Here is a 14,691-nt window from a genome sequence, read left to right on the forward strand (position 1 = left end):
TTCCTTTTATAGAAAATTTCCTATAAATTTTCCTTTTGCAGAAAATTTTGTATTTCCTCTTAAAACAAATTTCTGATATTTTGTCTTTTTTATACAAAATTTTCTATTACTTTTCTTTGCAGAAAATTAAAAAAAATAGACTTTAATAGAAAATTTTTGATTAAGAATTTACGATAAATTCTTTTTCTTTAATAAAAAATTAAAAACTTTTATTTTTTTTTAGAATATTTTCGATGAATTTCATTTTTATCGAGAATTTACGATAAATTCTTTTTCTCCCTCTTTTTTATATAACATTTCCTATAAATTATTTTTCAAACATTCAAACAATTATATTTTTATAGAAAATTTTCGATAAGTTTTTTATATAAAATTTTCGAAAAATTCCATTTTTTCTATTTTATATTAAACTTTCTTTTTATAAAAAATTCCAAAAATTTTATTTTTATGGAAAATTTTCGGTAAATTTCTTTTTATCGAAAATGTCCGATAAATTCTCTTTCTTCTTTTTTTATATAAAATTTCCCAAAAATTCTCTTTTTAGAAAAATTAAAAAAAATCTAAAAATTTATTTTTATCGAAAATTTTCACTTAATTCTCTTTCTTCTTTTATTATATAAAATTTTCCAAAAATTCTCTTTTTAAAAAAAATTATATTTTTATAGCAAATTTCCGATAAAGTACCATTTCATCGAGAATATATGATAAATTTCCAATTAATTTTCTTTTTATGAAAATTTCAAAAAATTATGTTTTTATAGAAAATTTCCGATAAATTGCCGTTTCATCGAAAGTTTCTTATAAATTATGTTTCTTCTCTTTTTACAATAATTTCAAAAACTGTTTTTTTTCTTGTTCTTTTTTTAAAAATTTCCCAAAAATTCTCTTTTGAGAAAAATTTAAAAAAAAATTATAGAAAATTTCCGATTTATTATTACCTTTTATCGAGAATTAACGATAAATTTTATTTTAATCGAAAATATACAATATATTAGCATTTTATAAAAAAATATAATTTATTAGCATAAATTCTATTTTATTAAAAAAAAATTTTTTCTTACATTCTATTTTATTAAAAAAATCTTTTTTTCTTTCTCTTTTAAAGGAATATATAATAGAAAATCTTTTTAATTGAAAATCTTCGATAAATTCTTTTTAAAATCTTTTTTTTTCTCTTTTAATAGAATATTATCGATAATTCCCTTTTTAATAGAAAGTCTTTTTAATTGAATATCTAAGAAAATTCTAAGAGAAAATCGTCGATAAATTCTCAAAAATTCTATATTATTAAAAAAATATTCAATAAATTATCTTTTAATAGAATATTATCGATAAATTCCCTTTTAAATTGAATGTCTAAGGAATCTCTAAATGTCAAATCTCTAAGGATAAAGAGATATCGGTAAACTTAAAACCCTGAATGTTGGTATCTCAAATGCTATTGTGTTTGTAGAACCATACTATAGTTGTTTGTGGGTTTATGATTGTTTACAACAATAATATTAATCCTTTGGAGAGCGATTTAATAACTCACATACATGCACACACATTGGAATATATCGCAGGGTCTTAAAATCTCTTAGCCAACTCAAACTTTTACTGTTTTTATGATTGTTTTCTTTTCCCCCACTATTGTGATGTAGGGTATTACCCAATTGTGTTGATGTTATACACTACACCACGATAATGGGGGCAAAGTAATATATGTTTCTGCTGATTGGTCCTACACCCATATTCTTCTTTTGACTAAAGGGCTTGTTGAGAAGGATTAAAATAGATTTTTAACATAATCACTTGTGTAGGGATTCATATGGTCGGTCATAGCCGACTATAGATTCTTATTTTTTTTGGTTAAATATGTACTTATTTCGTGTCGATGATACATTTGTTGTTTTACTGGATTTTTTTATCCAATATTTTTGTTATTGTTTTTGTGAAAATAAACATTTGATTTTTATGTTTTCTTCTACGTACAATTTTATCCATTTAAAGCTCAACCATTTGATTGGGCTTATTCGTTTTTTTTTGTTTCTCCTAGGGGAAGTATAAATGTTTTTGTGTATATGTATTTCTTTAATCACTAGACATTTGATTGGACTGAAGTATATTATATATATTTTTTCTGTTTTTGGTTCTAACATAAGTGCCTATACACATACAACGTGTGTATGTTTATAAGAGATATTTTTATTTTTCTGGAAAAAAAAACCATCTAGAAATCATTTAATCCACCTTAACCTCATAAATCCTTTTTCGGTTATAATGGTACTTGTTATTTTGTTTTTTTTTTTCTGTAACAGGTTTATATTTCAATTGTTGTTTTCCTGGTAAATAAATGAAATACTTCTTACAACGAAATATAGCGGCTGGGTTTTGTTTTAAGTAAATAATAAATTTTTATTGATAAGTCTTATTTAGAGGAGTTAGTTACATATAAATATTATTTTACTTTCCTTGGGGTAAGGATTAAAGGATTTATGCCAAATGGTCCTTGGCTATTGGTAATGATTTTAAAGACATTTTGATTGATTGTTAAGCTTATCGAGAGAGTTTTATTAAGGAACTTATTTAGTGTAAATATAAGTAATAGATTATTTTTAAAATTCTGTATAAAAAGAAATTTTATAGAAAAGTTTTTATAATGAGAAACATTTTCTATAATAAAAAAGAAAATTTTACAATCTATTTAAAAGGAAAATTTAACGAAAATTTTCTGTAAAAAGATAATATTATAAAAAATTTCTATAAAAATAAAATTTAGTGAAAATTCTTTTTTTATAAAAATAAATTTCAAAGAAAAGTTTCTATAAAGAGGAAACTTTAAGGATTATTTTTTTTTATAAAGGGACATTTTAAAAAATTTTTCAATAAAAAGAAAAATTTTTTTAAAAGAAAAATTTATTGATAATTTTCTATAAAAGTAAAACTTTTCAAAAATAATCTATAAAAGGCAAATTTGTCGAAAATTGTTTCTATGAAAAAACTTTATCGAAAATAACCTGAAGTACTTAGATACTTAGTCTCATGATATTTCTTTATAAAATTTTTCCAAACAAAAGTTTGGTTATAAATGTTTTTAATTGTAAAAGAAAAAATGCTTTATTTATTTGTTCAATTGAAATATCAGATTTTATTAAATTTTTACAAAAAAAAACCAGTAATCTGTATATCTTAGTCTTATATTCTTTCAAATAAAATAATTTAAAATGTCATATCAAATAAAAGAGTTCACATTATCCTTCGTACCCAACTCCAACATGTATTTATACATTTTCAACAAATCATAAGCAGACAAAAACAAATTATTAATAAACTAGATAAAAATTTTCAACATTATTTCATACAAAAAGAATAAAATTTTTCATAATGAAAAAAACTGACCAAACAAAAAAATATTAAGTAAAAGAAGTAAAAGTTTAAAAAATTATAGAATTTATAAGACAACAATAGAAAACCATTTAAATAACTATCATATCATGTTGTGATCAAAAGAAGAAAGAAAGGACCTTTTGCAGGGGAATTATTTACAACATATAAAACATAAATAACGAAAAAATTTCCGGCAGTTTTACGAGGCTTCAGTGTATCTTTTTTAAAATATTTTCCAGAAATATCAAAATAAATTATTTCATGGATTGATTCATAATTATTTATTAAGTTCATTAGCCAACTATGTTTTTGCTCTTTGTCCTGCAGATTCTAACCTAAAAGTGCCCATGTATTTTAGAATTATGTCCACTTATAGTTAAGCGTACTAAAGTCATCTAAAGAAAAAAACTACATTCCGCCTCGCAGGTTCTACAAACCTGTACGTTTTTTTGCTTTTACTACTAAATTGTTGCTTTGGCTAGTTATGTCTTTGGTATGAGCTATTTTGAGAAATATGTTAAAGTTCATTTTCTAAAAAAAATTATAATCTTTTAACAACAACAAAAATAATATCTTGTCCTTTCAATGCACGGAAATCATAACAATACCAAGAAATAAATGTATAGAATATTTCTTATTTCATAAAGGATCTACACAAACAGATAAACATATACTCAAGTTATACACGCTTATATTTTGTCTACTCATACATACAAATCTATATATATTACAGAGAGAAAAAGGACTCGTTTATGAGAATAACAGTCAATGCATAAATATAAAGTATGAAGAAAATATGTTGTTGTTGCTCAAAAAATAAGAATGCATTACATGCAATTGTGTTATTATAACTATTGTACATGTATAAATGTGTGTGTGTGTCCTGTTTGAAATTAAATGTTTGAAAGTAGAAACGATAGATTAAAGTTTAACATAGATACGGTTATACATAGGATATATATTAAGGCATTGAAACCGAAGGATTCGCCTCGTCAATTTTTATAAGAACAGAATAAAAAGAGAGAATTCCTATATAAAACTAGACTTGAACGAAAATTTTCTATAAAAAGAAAATTTATCAACAATTTTCTATTAAAAGAGAATTTATAGAAAATTTTCTATAAAAAGAGAATTTATAGAAAATTTTCTATAAAAAGAGAATTTATCGAAAATATTCTATAAAATGAGAATTTATCGAAAATTTTCTATAAAAAGAGAATTTATAGAAAATTTTATATAAAAAGAGAATTTATCGAAAATTTTCTATAAAAAGAGAATTTATCGAAAATTTTCTATAAAAAGAGAATTTATCGAAAATTTTCTATAAAAAGAGAATTTATCGAAAATTTTCTATAAAAAGAGAATTTATCGAAAATTTTCTATAAAAAGAGAATTTATCGAAAATTTTCTATAAAAAGAGAATTTATCGAAAATTTTCTATAAAAAGAGAATTTATCGAAAATTTTCTATAAAAAGAGAATTTATCGAAAATTTTCTATAAAAAGAGAATTTATCGAAAATTTTCTATAAAAAGAGAATTTATCGAAAATTTTCTATAAAAAGAAAAGGAACATATTAGTGTTCGATAAATTTCGATATAGAATCGAGAAAATATCGATCGAAATTTTACTTTAACGAAAATCTATCAATGATCAATTGTTTTAGTATAGGGAGTTATGATTGAGAGTTTTACCAATGAAAATATTGATCAAATTATGTTCATAAGTTGTTTTTTAGACGAAAATCTATTGATTAATGATCAAATCTTTAAGTAAAGAAACCGTCTTGTCGGTCAGCTATTAGAAAGTTACTAAAGTTTTCTATTTAAAGAAAAAATACATGGTAATTATCGATATAAAGACGTGCCAAGACTTTTAATAAAGAGAACATTTATCGATCAGTGATCGAAATTTTTATCTTGTAGTTATCGTAAATTTTATTTTAAATCAGAGCTTTTATCGATCAAAAACTAAAATTTCTAGAAAAAACAGTTTTGATCAATCAATGACTGAAAAAAATTATAATAACATTTATCGATCAGTAATCGAAAGTTTTAATGGGAACTAAAAATGGTCGATTACAAAAAGATAAAAGATTTTTTAATGGATAGTGGTCGAATATTTCACAGAAGATAAAATAGTATCGACCAATGATCGCAAATTTTATTTAAGAGAAAATTTCATTGATAAGTTAACGAAAATTATACGCAAAAAACACAACAGGCCCGATAGTGGCCTAGGTATATTTTTTCGGATCTTATGTATATATACATTCTCCTTCCAAACTTACACTTACACAACTTAATGTAATCGATCAGTTTTTGAATGTGTTTTACCGTTACAAGAAAATGAACATTAATTCAAAAAAGTTCCATTACTTTTTATTACTTCGGTTTTCTTACTTCCTCAAAATTCGGTGTGTCCTCATGTACATATGTATGTCAGTACCCGGAAATGGAGTAATATATGATAGCCATGCAACAATTGGCTGCATTTAGATTTTTTTGTTTTTTTCTGCTTTTTTATTTATTTCCATCAAGATTTTTCATTGTAGTTTTCTTTTCTTCAAATATAAGATTTTATTTATAATTTTTTTGTCTTCTTCTTCATCCTGCTTGCTCTGGTATTGTAGTTTGTCTTTGTGTTATTTACTTAACAACAAACAATATAATAAGAGATAGAAAAAATATAACGAATACAAAGGTAATAAAATACAACAATCATACTTCAAGGATAAATAAGTATCCTGATGATGCTTTTACTGTTGCAGCTACTGCTGGCAGTTGTTGATGGTTATATAAAACAACAACGCTTGAGAAAAGGGAAAGAAAAAGCTTAAGAAATTTATTTTCAGATAGTAAAAGAAATAATGCTGTTTTGTAAAGATGATATTTTTGTACATATAAAATTAATTCAAGCTTTTAACTTAATATTTATTTTTTACAAATCACGCAAAATCTCACAGTTACAATTGTTATAACTGTAAGAAGTGTAATACATAAAAATACACACACACACATACACATATATAGTTAAATCTCAGATAAGAATAGACTTTATGTTTTTTTTTCTATAAATCGTACTATGTTTTGCAATAAATGTATACAAAAGGATAATTTTTGTTATCAGCATCACAGTCCGTCTGCCCGTCTGTCTTACTACTTCTGTGCAATGTTATCATTTACAATAAATTTTATTTGATTGCTAAAATTGTAAATTAAAATTTATAGAATATAGAAAATAGCTATATTTATGATTGCATTATTGTCTGAATTTCTTTAGAATTTCATTTGCTATTCAATAAAATAGAATTAATTTCATTTTACATTAATCTATATAAATTAAAAGATTATCAAATAGAAAAATACACCTTTTTAATTAAAATTATTTTATTAGCTTTTTAATGAAACTTAATGGTTATTTATTTTTTTTTTGTTTTGTAATTTAATTAAATTGTACTCACCCCTGCTGACTCTGCGTATCACTGTTGGATGCAATTGACTTAGATTGACTTTCACTGCAACGTACTGTTGCATCAGCAATTAAATAATCTGTAAATAAACATGAGAAACAATTTTTTTTATTACTAATCCTTACAAATAAAAAACAATTTCATTCGTAATTTCTATGAATTAAGTTAAATGTCTTTAATTGTTTAATTACGGTTGTTTTGCGGTACTAAATTCGCAATTAAAAGAAACCGAACGATTATAAAAAAGATACTGTTAAGAAAATAATTGTCTTGTAAGCTAGAAAATTTTAGCAAAGAAAACTTGTAGTAAATTAAGGTGTTTGAAATTTTGTGGAAACAAATAGTTGTTAGTAAATGCTAGAATCACCTTAAATATGAACTAATTTATTGTGGTACATTTTTTTAAATCAGTTTCTACAGTTTATATTCTTTGAGACAAATTTGCATTTCATATTATTCCGGAATTCTTTTGATATAGTTGCCTTCCGTCAATGTCTTAATATGATTCCAAAAAATCGAGTATAGGGTAGAAGGGGGACCATAGCCACTTTTTTTTGAGGCGGCCTCAAATTAAAACCACAATACTTATTCATAATTTTTTTCTTGGTTCGGATACTTAGATATGTTGGCTTCAGTTTCATTCCTTTCAATCTTTCCTAAGTCATCCTCATGTACATATTTTTTTAACTTTTCCGCACTGACCAAAAACGGCGATACCGTCTCATCCATGGGGTAAGTGCACCAAGGGGATTTGGCGGATTTGTCATTAGTAAAATAAAAGAACAAATTACAAAAATAAAAACTTATTTTGATGTTTTATACTTTATTAAATTAAACAAAGTATAATAAAACAGATATTTATTGTTTATTTCACAAAACTTAACAAAAAAATTGAAACAAAAAATATTTCTATATTTTAACCAAATTTTGTTCTACATCACAAGCATTACATATACTTGGCGCATGTGCCCCACGGGCAGGTCTTGGGTTTGGCGATAAAATCGATTACTCGGTTTTGAAGTTATTCGCATTGACAGATGTGCCCCTATGGTGTGTGATCCCCTTTCTACTCTACATATGTACATCTGTAAATACTCTATGAATTTAGTGAATTTTGACCTTCAAGTCATTTTCTGAAGGGAAGTTTGCATGGGGGCTAAGGTAGTAGTATCATTTAAAGTTCTATTGAACTGAGTTTTGCCGATTTTTGTTAACATAATAGAACAAAAATAATATAACATAAAAATGGAAAATATTTTTGAAACATTTGCATAATTCAAATTTATGTAAAGTAATATCATTGTAAACAATATAAGAAATATAAAATACATGGAATTTCGTGTCAAGTGACCCACCCAACTTTAAAAATCGATGTCTTCCGATTTGGGTGAAACTTGCACCAAAGTTAGAAGTATGGAATAGTAAGCCAGACACAGGGTTTTATTTAAATAGTTGTAACTTCATTTTTCAATTTTTTTTTGTAAATTTAAAAAAAAAATGTATGCTTTTTTAATAATTATTTTTTTATTTTTGAAGTGGGCCCTTTTTCTGACCTATTATCTAAAAATACTAACGTTTGTGCAGAATTTGTCAAAATCGATTTTTTGAGCTGGGACACTTGATATGAAATTCTCCATGTACCAACTATCATATTGCTAGTCCGCCAAGTTGTTCGAGCAAAATTTTAAGAATTTTGTATTTAATTCATATAAGAGGTTTCAAGACTCTCTAATTTTTTCCCTTAAGATTATGTGGAAGTCAAAGTGGTTGTTTCAGAATCTGAGACTTTAAATATTGATTTAGTATGTAGGAGTCGTCCACCAAATTGAAGTAAAAACTAGCCTATAGATCCTTCCAACTTAGCGGAAAGCATTGTGAAAATTTTAGGAAAATCAATCCAGCTGAGTTTAAGTCAATAATGTTCATAAAAACATACTAACGCCAATTCGTTTTTATAAGTTTAAGTTTAAGGGATTGAAATATGTTAATTTTTTTTGGTACTTTTTTCACTACTATTATAAAATGACTTAAACATACATATGAATATTTAATTATTAACTCTCACAACTTTTGGGAATAAAAGATTTACTTCGTCAAAAGTGAGAAAAAAAGTACCAAAAGAGGTTAAATAAGTAAGAATTCTATATTCACTTTTGTCGAATCTTATATACTCATCACCAAAGAGAAATTTTATAAAATTTGAATTTATTTAATTTTTACTGACTCTACGCAGTTTCTTTCTTTAATTTTTATTTAAACAAATTTTTATTTGTCTTAATTATATCGTTGTTTGAAAACTAAGTGTACAATTTTGATAAAATTTTTAATTGATTCAAGTCAATTTTTAATTGATGTAATGCAAAGATGTTCAAGCCTACTTTTTTTTCTTATTTTTTTTATTTTGAATTTTTGTGCTGGGAATAACTATAATTCTTCAAATAGTCAATAAAATTTTATGCTATTAATATTCAAGTTTCTTGACAATTTTTATGTTCAATTGTGACAATAAAGTAATATATTTTGTAAGTGCTGAACGCATTGTTAAAGGTCGAGTATTCCTTTAACGTTGTGTGTAATCAATTAATAATTTCATTGTTTTAATCACCTTCTTAAATGATTTTTAAAAAATTCTCTACCAAACTGTTTAATTCATTTAATTAAAACATTAATAAAATGGCAATTTTATATTTATTAAATATTCAATTTATACAATTAATGAATCTTGTCTCAATTATTGACATTAATTGTTCTGATTAATTCGTTATTTGGAAGGAAAAAATATTTTTTTTAGAAATTCGGTAATTGATGTCATCATTTTGGTTATAGATAAAAAATGGCTTAATATAATTATTTTGATAATTGAAACTTATTTTCATTTTTTTCTGTGTACCTTTACTTTAGTAAAACAAATAACAAAATGCGAAACAAAACTATGAGAACAATATGCATCCAAAGATATGTTTTATTAAAGCATGATATTTTTTTATTTATTTATTTTTTTTTTTTTTTTTTGATGAAAATTTTTGAAGGTTGTTTCGGATTCAACAGATACATAGACAAACAGACGAACATGACTTAAATTGATTCGATTAATGTTAGAGTAAATTGAATTTTTGATAAATTTAAAAATATATATGATTTTGCTTATACAGTACTTTTTATAAAGTATTTGTTTATTCAAAGCATTTTAAACTTTACGTCTAAAGCAAAGCACTTTTAACTATTCACATAAAAGCTTTTGTGTTTAGGTACACATGTACTAAATCTACTATATTGACAATTAATATTTTTATATAACAAATAAAAACTTTTAAAAGCTTCAAAAACTGTTAAACTTACAGCAGGCAACATGTACTGTAAGCTAACACACAAAAGCTATTTCAAAATCGTATTAAGTTAGTTTTAGTATTTTAGTAAGTTTTCTACAAAGCTGTACTAAAATTGTTGGAACCATTTTAATATAGCTTTCAACCCCCTAAAATGTATAACTGTATTTTAAGAAAATTATATTTTCCCATTATTCTCAAGTTATGAAGAAAAAAGCTTTCATAGAACAAAACAACTTACCCTTTTGCTGCTGAAGAACTTGCGGCTGTTGTTGTAACTGTTGCAATTGACTTGTTGGTATAAATTCCTCATGTTTTTGGTCGCCTTTTTCCTCATATTTCAATTTATACTCCGAATGTTTGCGCAGCGACATTAAAAGCGACTGAGTACGTGGTGGAATTTCTGGTGGTGCTGGCTCTGGTGGTGGTTCAGTGTTTTCACCATCCGATATATGCAACTCATCCAATTCACCACCGACACCAGTCACACCAACCCCATTTAATATGGAAGCATTTGAGCTTTCTATGTTCGATTCTGAATATTCACGCAATTCCATTTGGAGTTGCTGCAACTTAAATTTATCACGTTCATTACGTGTATTATTTAAGGTTGCATTACTATTGGAAGACGTAGCACTGCTAGATGAAGTCATGCCACTGGCACCACGATTACCACCCGAACGACCCGATTTCGAACGATGTGAACGCGTTGAATTCGGATTTAAACTATTCGCCGTCGAACTAGCGGGCATTAAGAATGCATTATTCATAACGGATTGAACGGTTGTGGGATTTGTTACCGCTGCAAAGTCATTGGCGGTTTGCAAACGATCCAGTATAGCCGAACTACCCGAAAACGATATGCGATCACTAAGTGAGTCAGAATTTGATTGTGAATCATATTTGGAATTAAGAAATGGATTTGTACTGCGAGTTGTTGAGGGTAGAAACCCTAAATTGGCATTATTTAGAAATTTATTATTGGCAGTTGTGGTTGTGGTTACAGTTGTGGGCGTATGCAAATTGGCAGTTGGTGTTTGTTTCAGCGGTGAACACAGTTCGGTGCTCTCTTGCTGCTGTAGATGCTGTAAATAGGATTGGCTGGCGGCATTGGCATTTAATGAGGCATCACGATTCGATGAGGAGGGATATTCATTCAGTCGTGAAGATAAGTGTTCTTCATTTTCAAAGTCAGAATTATAACGATCGAGATCTAGGAAAGACGAGGGGAAAATGTTGTATTAGTAAATATACTTGTAGTATATTCCTGTAGTTCAATTTTAAGTCTTTGTTAGCCATTTATAATATTTTTATTTTGAGTTATTTATTTTTCTAATTGATAAACTATGAATTTGTACGCCTGCACATGAAAAAGTGTTTCACTTTTGGCAGTTATTAGTTTTAACATTTCTATTGTCTTAGCCCCAATAAATATGGCTTTATAACTTTGTTTAATGGAGCGGAAAATTGATCACTATGCCACATAAAACCTCAGTGATTTTATTGTTGTTTTATCGAACAACTAGAAAATAAATTTATTCAAATCTTTTTCAACTTATTCTTTTCATTTATGTTTGTTGCTTTAAATTCATAAACCAATAGCCAATAAAAAGAAAACCACCCATGGCGATGTATAAATGAAAAACACTTTTTTAATTTTATTTCAATTTCCATTTCATTTAAAATAAAAGAGATAAAAAACAAAACTAATTGTTTTAAAACCCCTTTTACTATAAAATATAGCAAATGAACTCAACCTTAAAATCTGTGAACCCTGCCACTATTAGGAAAGATGCAAAAAAATATATAGTCTGTACGAAAATGCTTGTAATAAATGGAATTAAAATAAAAAAAGAATTAAATTATTTTCATCACTTCTTTAATCTCTGTGGAAATCCTCTTATCATAGTATCGCTAATTGAAAAAATAGTAGAGAAGAATTTGTCCTTCTCCTATCTATGCACTATGTTTATATAGAAAAAACAGAACAGTTCGCACATTTTTTCGTCGTTTTTTGTTTTTGCTTGAAATAAATATAGAATAAATCCAATTTTGTTCATAGATATTTATGTGAGGTAGATATATACACAAACACACACACACATAAATGTTGTGTCACAGATACTAACATTGGTAACGAAAAACATAAAAATTCAGCACCAATTGCCCAGGCAAACTAAAACTATATGAGTAAGTTTGTGAGTGTATATGGGGAAACTATCAAAACGCTATAACTAATGGAGATTTGGTATCCTTTTGAGTACTCTACACTTGATACAAGTATTAAGGATTTCAAATGCTGATAGATATCAAATAGCAATTTTTTCGAGGCTTTACTGTTTTATTTATTTTTTCAAGTTTCGAAGTGGGTTCAGACATTTGGTCTAGTCAATAGTCTAGTCTAAAGTCTAGTCAAAAGTCTAATCTATAGTCTAGTCTATAGTCTAGTCTATAGTCTAGTCTATAGTCTAGTCTATAGTCTAGTCTATAGTCTAGTCTATAGTCTAGTCTATAGTCTAGTCTATAGTCTAGTCTATAGTCTAGTCTATAGTCTAGTCTATAGTCTAGTCTATAGTTTAGTCTATAGTTTAGTCTATAGTCTAGTCTATAGTTTAGTCTATAGTCTAGTCTATAGTCTAGTCTATAGTCTAGTCTATAGTCTAGTCTATAGCCTAGTCTATAGTCTAGTCTATAGTCTAGTCTATAGTCTAGTCAATAGGCCAGGTTAAACTTTTGACTCGGCTGAAGATTGAAATAAATTCCAGACTAAAGAATTTAATGTGCTATTCTTAATGTCGTAAACCCCTGAAAATATGCTATATCGATGAATGTCTATCTGATATACTATATTTTTTATTTTTTTGAAAAAGTCGACTTCGACATATGGTTATTTTTTAACTGGTTTATAATACTATTCTTCCTCGCTAAACATTCCTCCCGTAGACTTTTGCTAAAGCTTTATCCTTTTACTGAAATTATTTTCATACAGACACACAAATTCGTATCATCTGCTTCAATGATACAAACATAGATACCGGATATAGTCATATTTTATGTTACAAGGCTAAAAAGTGCTTAAATGAACGATAGACTTATTAAGACTAACTAACTAAACTAAATATACTATGAACTAACCAAAACTGAACTGAATTTAGAAAAAAATAGAGACTAAACGACTTACTTGCCAATTGCTGACTTTGCAATAACAGCTGTGCCAACAATTGCGTATCGAATGCTGATGCTTGACCCGTATTCTGATATTCATCCTCACTGCTGCTGTTGTAAGCATGTCTGCTGTGCCATTCAGCTGAACGTTGACGTCGTATGGCATGTTCGCCGCCACTAAAATAATATTCACTTCCGCCACTACCACTGCCACCACGTTTGCGGCCAATTGTCCCCGAATGGCTGGACATTATTATGATATCACAATGGAAACGTCAGAGAGAGAATGTGTGTATGTAATGTCTTTTCCTCTGATTCCTGTTCTTTATTTTATTCTACTTTTTTGTGTTGGTGTCCTTATCGTTGATGTCGTAGAAGGCGTGCTGCTTTAGGCTATCTATTTTTAAAATATATTTTTGCAACGTATGATGGCAGCCAATGTTTCTGCTCAGTTACACTCTGATTCCTTTATTCCAGTTGAATATATTAATGTGGTTATGTTTTGTGTTAAAAAAAACATAAAAACAATACTTTATATATTTACTGGTGTTGGTGTTGCTCTTGTCTTTGTGATAGTATTGCTGCTGGTAGTAGTGCCTACGACGATAAGTTGTAGTAGTTTTGTAGGTGGGTATCCTTGTTACTAGTGTTTTTGTTCCTTTAGTTGTTGCCCTTTTACTGGCAACTGTTTTTGATTTATTTACTACCAAAATAATGGCATTCATACAAAATGTTTTAATCATACTTTAAACAATAAAGGGACATGTCTTTAGCTATTTTTCTTCTTTTACCACATGTGTTGTCCTGCGGACTCTTTGCAGTTGGTTGCAACTCTGTAAAGATAAGAAACCAAGAATAATTCAAGTTTAATTAAAATGTTTTTAACAGTATGTGATTTATTTTCAAATAAGTACTAAAATTGTCTTTGATATCTTTTGAAATAAGGAGTGTAATATATTATGTTAAAAATTTTGATTTCGATTTATCGATATTTATGTGTATAATACATATGTTGTAAATGTTGGAAATAGTTTGCAACAAATATGTAATTTTTCTAAGTATTGATTAAGAGTATAGAAATGACTGTGGACAAAACCATACTTCAGATTTTAGGACTTTTGAGACTATAATCGAGATTATTGTCAAAACTACAGGTCATATTATAGTCAAAAAACTAGACAATATACAGGCTATAGACGAGACCATAATCCAAGCTACAGATGATACTAATGAGACAGATAAGGAGAAAGATAGCAGTCCAGATTATAGACAAGTTATGACTATTGGTGAATTTATGCCCAGAAGTTCAAATTATTTTAACACGATGATGTCATTGGAGGCAAGTACTTACCACAAAAGA

General features: G+C 27.0%; 1 protein-coding gene and 1 long non-coding RNA gene across 4 annotated transcripts in view; one reads left to right on the top strand and one right to left on the bottom strand.

Annotated features, from left to right (window-relative positions):
- The window catches only part of LOC111676789 (teneurin-a), a 311,200-nt gene extending 297,045 nt beyond the window's left edge, over window positions 1-14,155 (bottom strand). For 2 of the 3 annotated variants that reach the window (XM_046947537.1, XM_046947536.1), the window contains exons 1-3: window positions 13,348-14,153; window positions 10,408-11,379; window positions 6,832-6,919 (exon numbers count right to left, since the gene is read on the bottom strand). In XM_046947537.1, the coding sequence (XP_046803493.1) occupies window positions 6,832-6,919; window positions 10,408-11,379; window positions 13,348-13,582 (1,295 nt within the window). In that variant the 5' untranslated portion in view covers window positions 13,583-14,153. Of the gene's footprint in view, window positions 1-6,831; window positions 6,920-10,407; window positions 11,380-13,347 lie in introns of all 3 variants that reach the window. The other variant, XM_046947538.1, reaches the window with a different exon arrangement.
- LOC124419128 overlaps window positions 1-14,691 on the top strand; it is a 154,156-nt gene that overhangs the window by 2,805 nt on the left and 136,660 nt on the right. The window lies entirely within an intron of this gene.

This window comes from Lucilia cuprina, chromosome 3, assembly GCF_022045245.1.
Source record: "Lucilia cuprina isolate Lc7/37 chromosome 3, ASM2204524v1, whole genome shotgun sequence".
NCBI classification, from domain to species: Eukaryota; Metazoa; Arthropoda; class Insecta; order Diptera; family Calliphoridae; genus Lucilia; species Lucilia cuprina.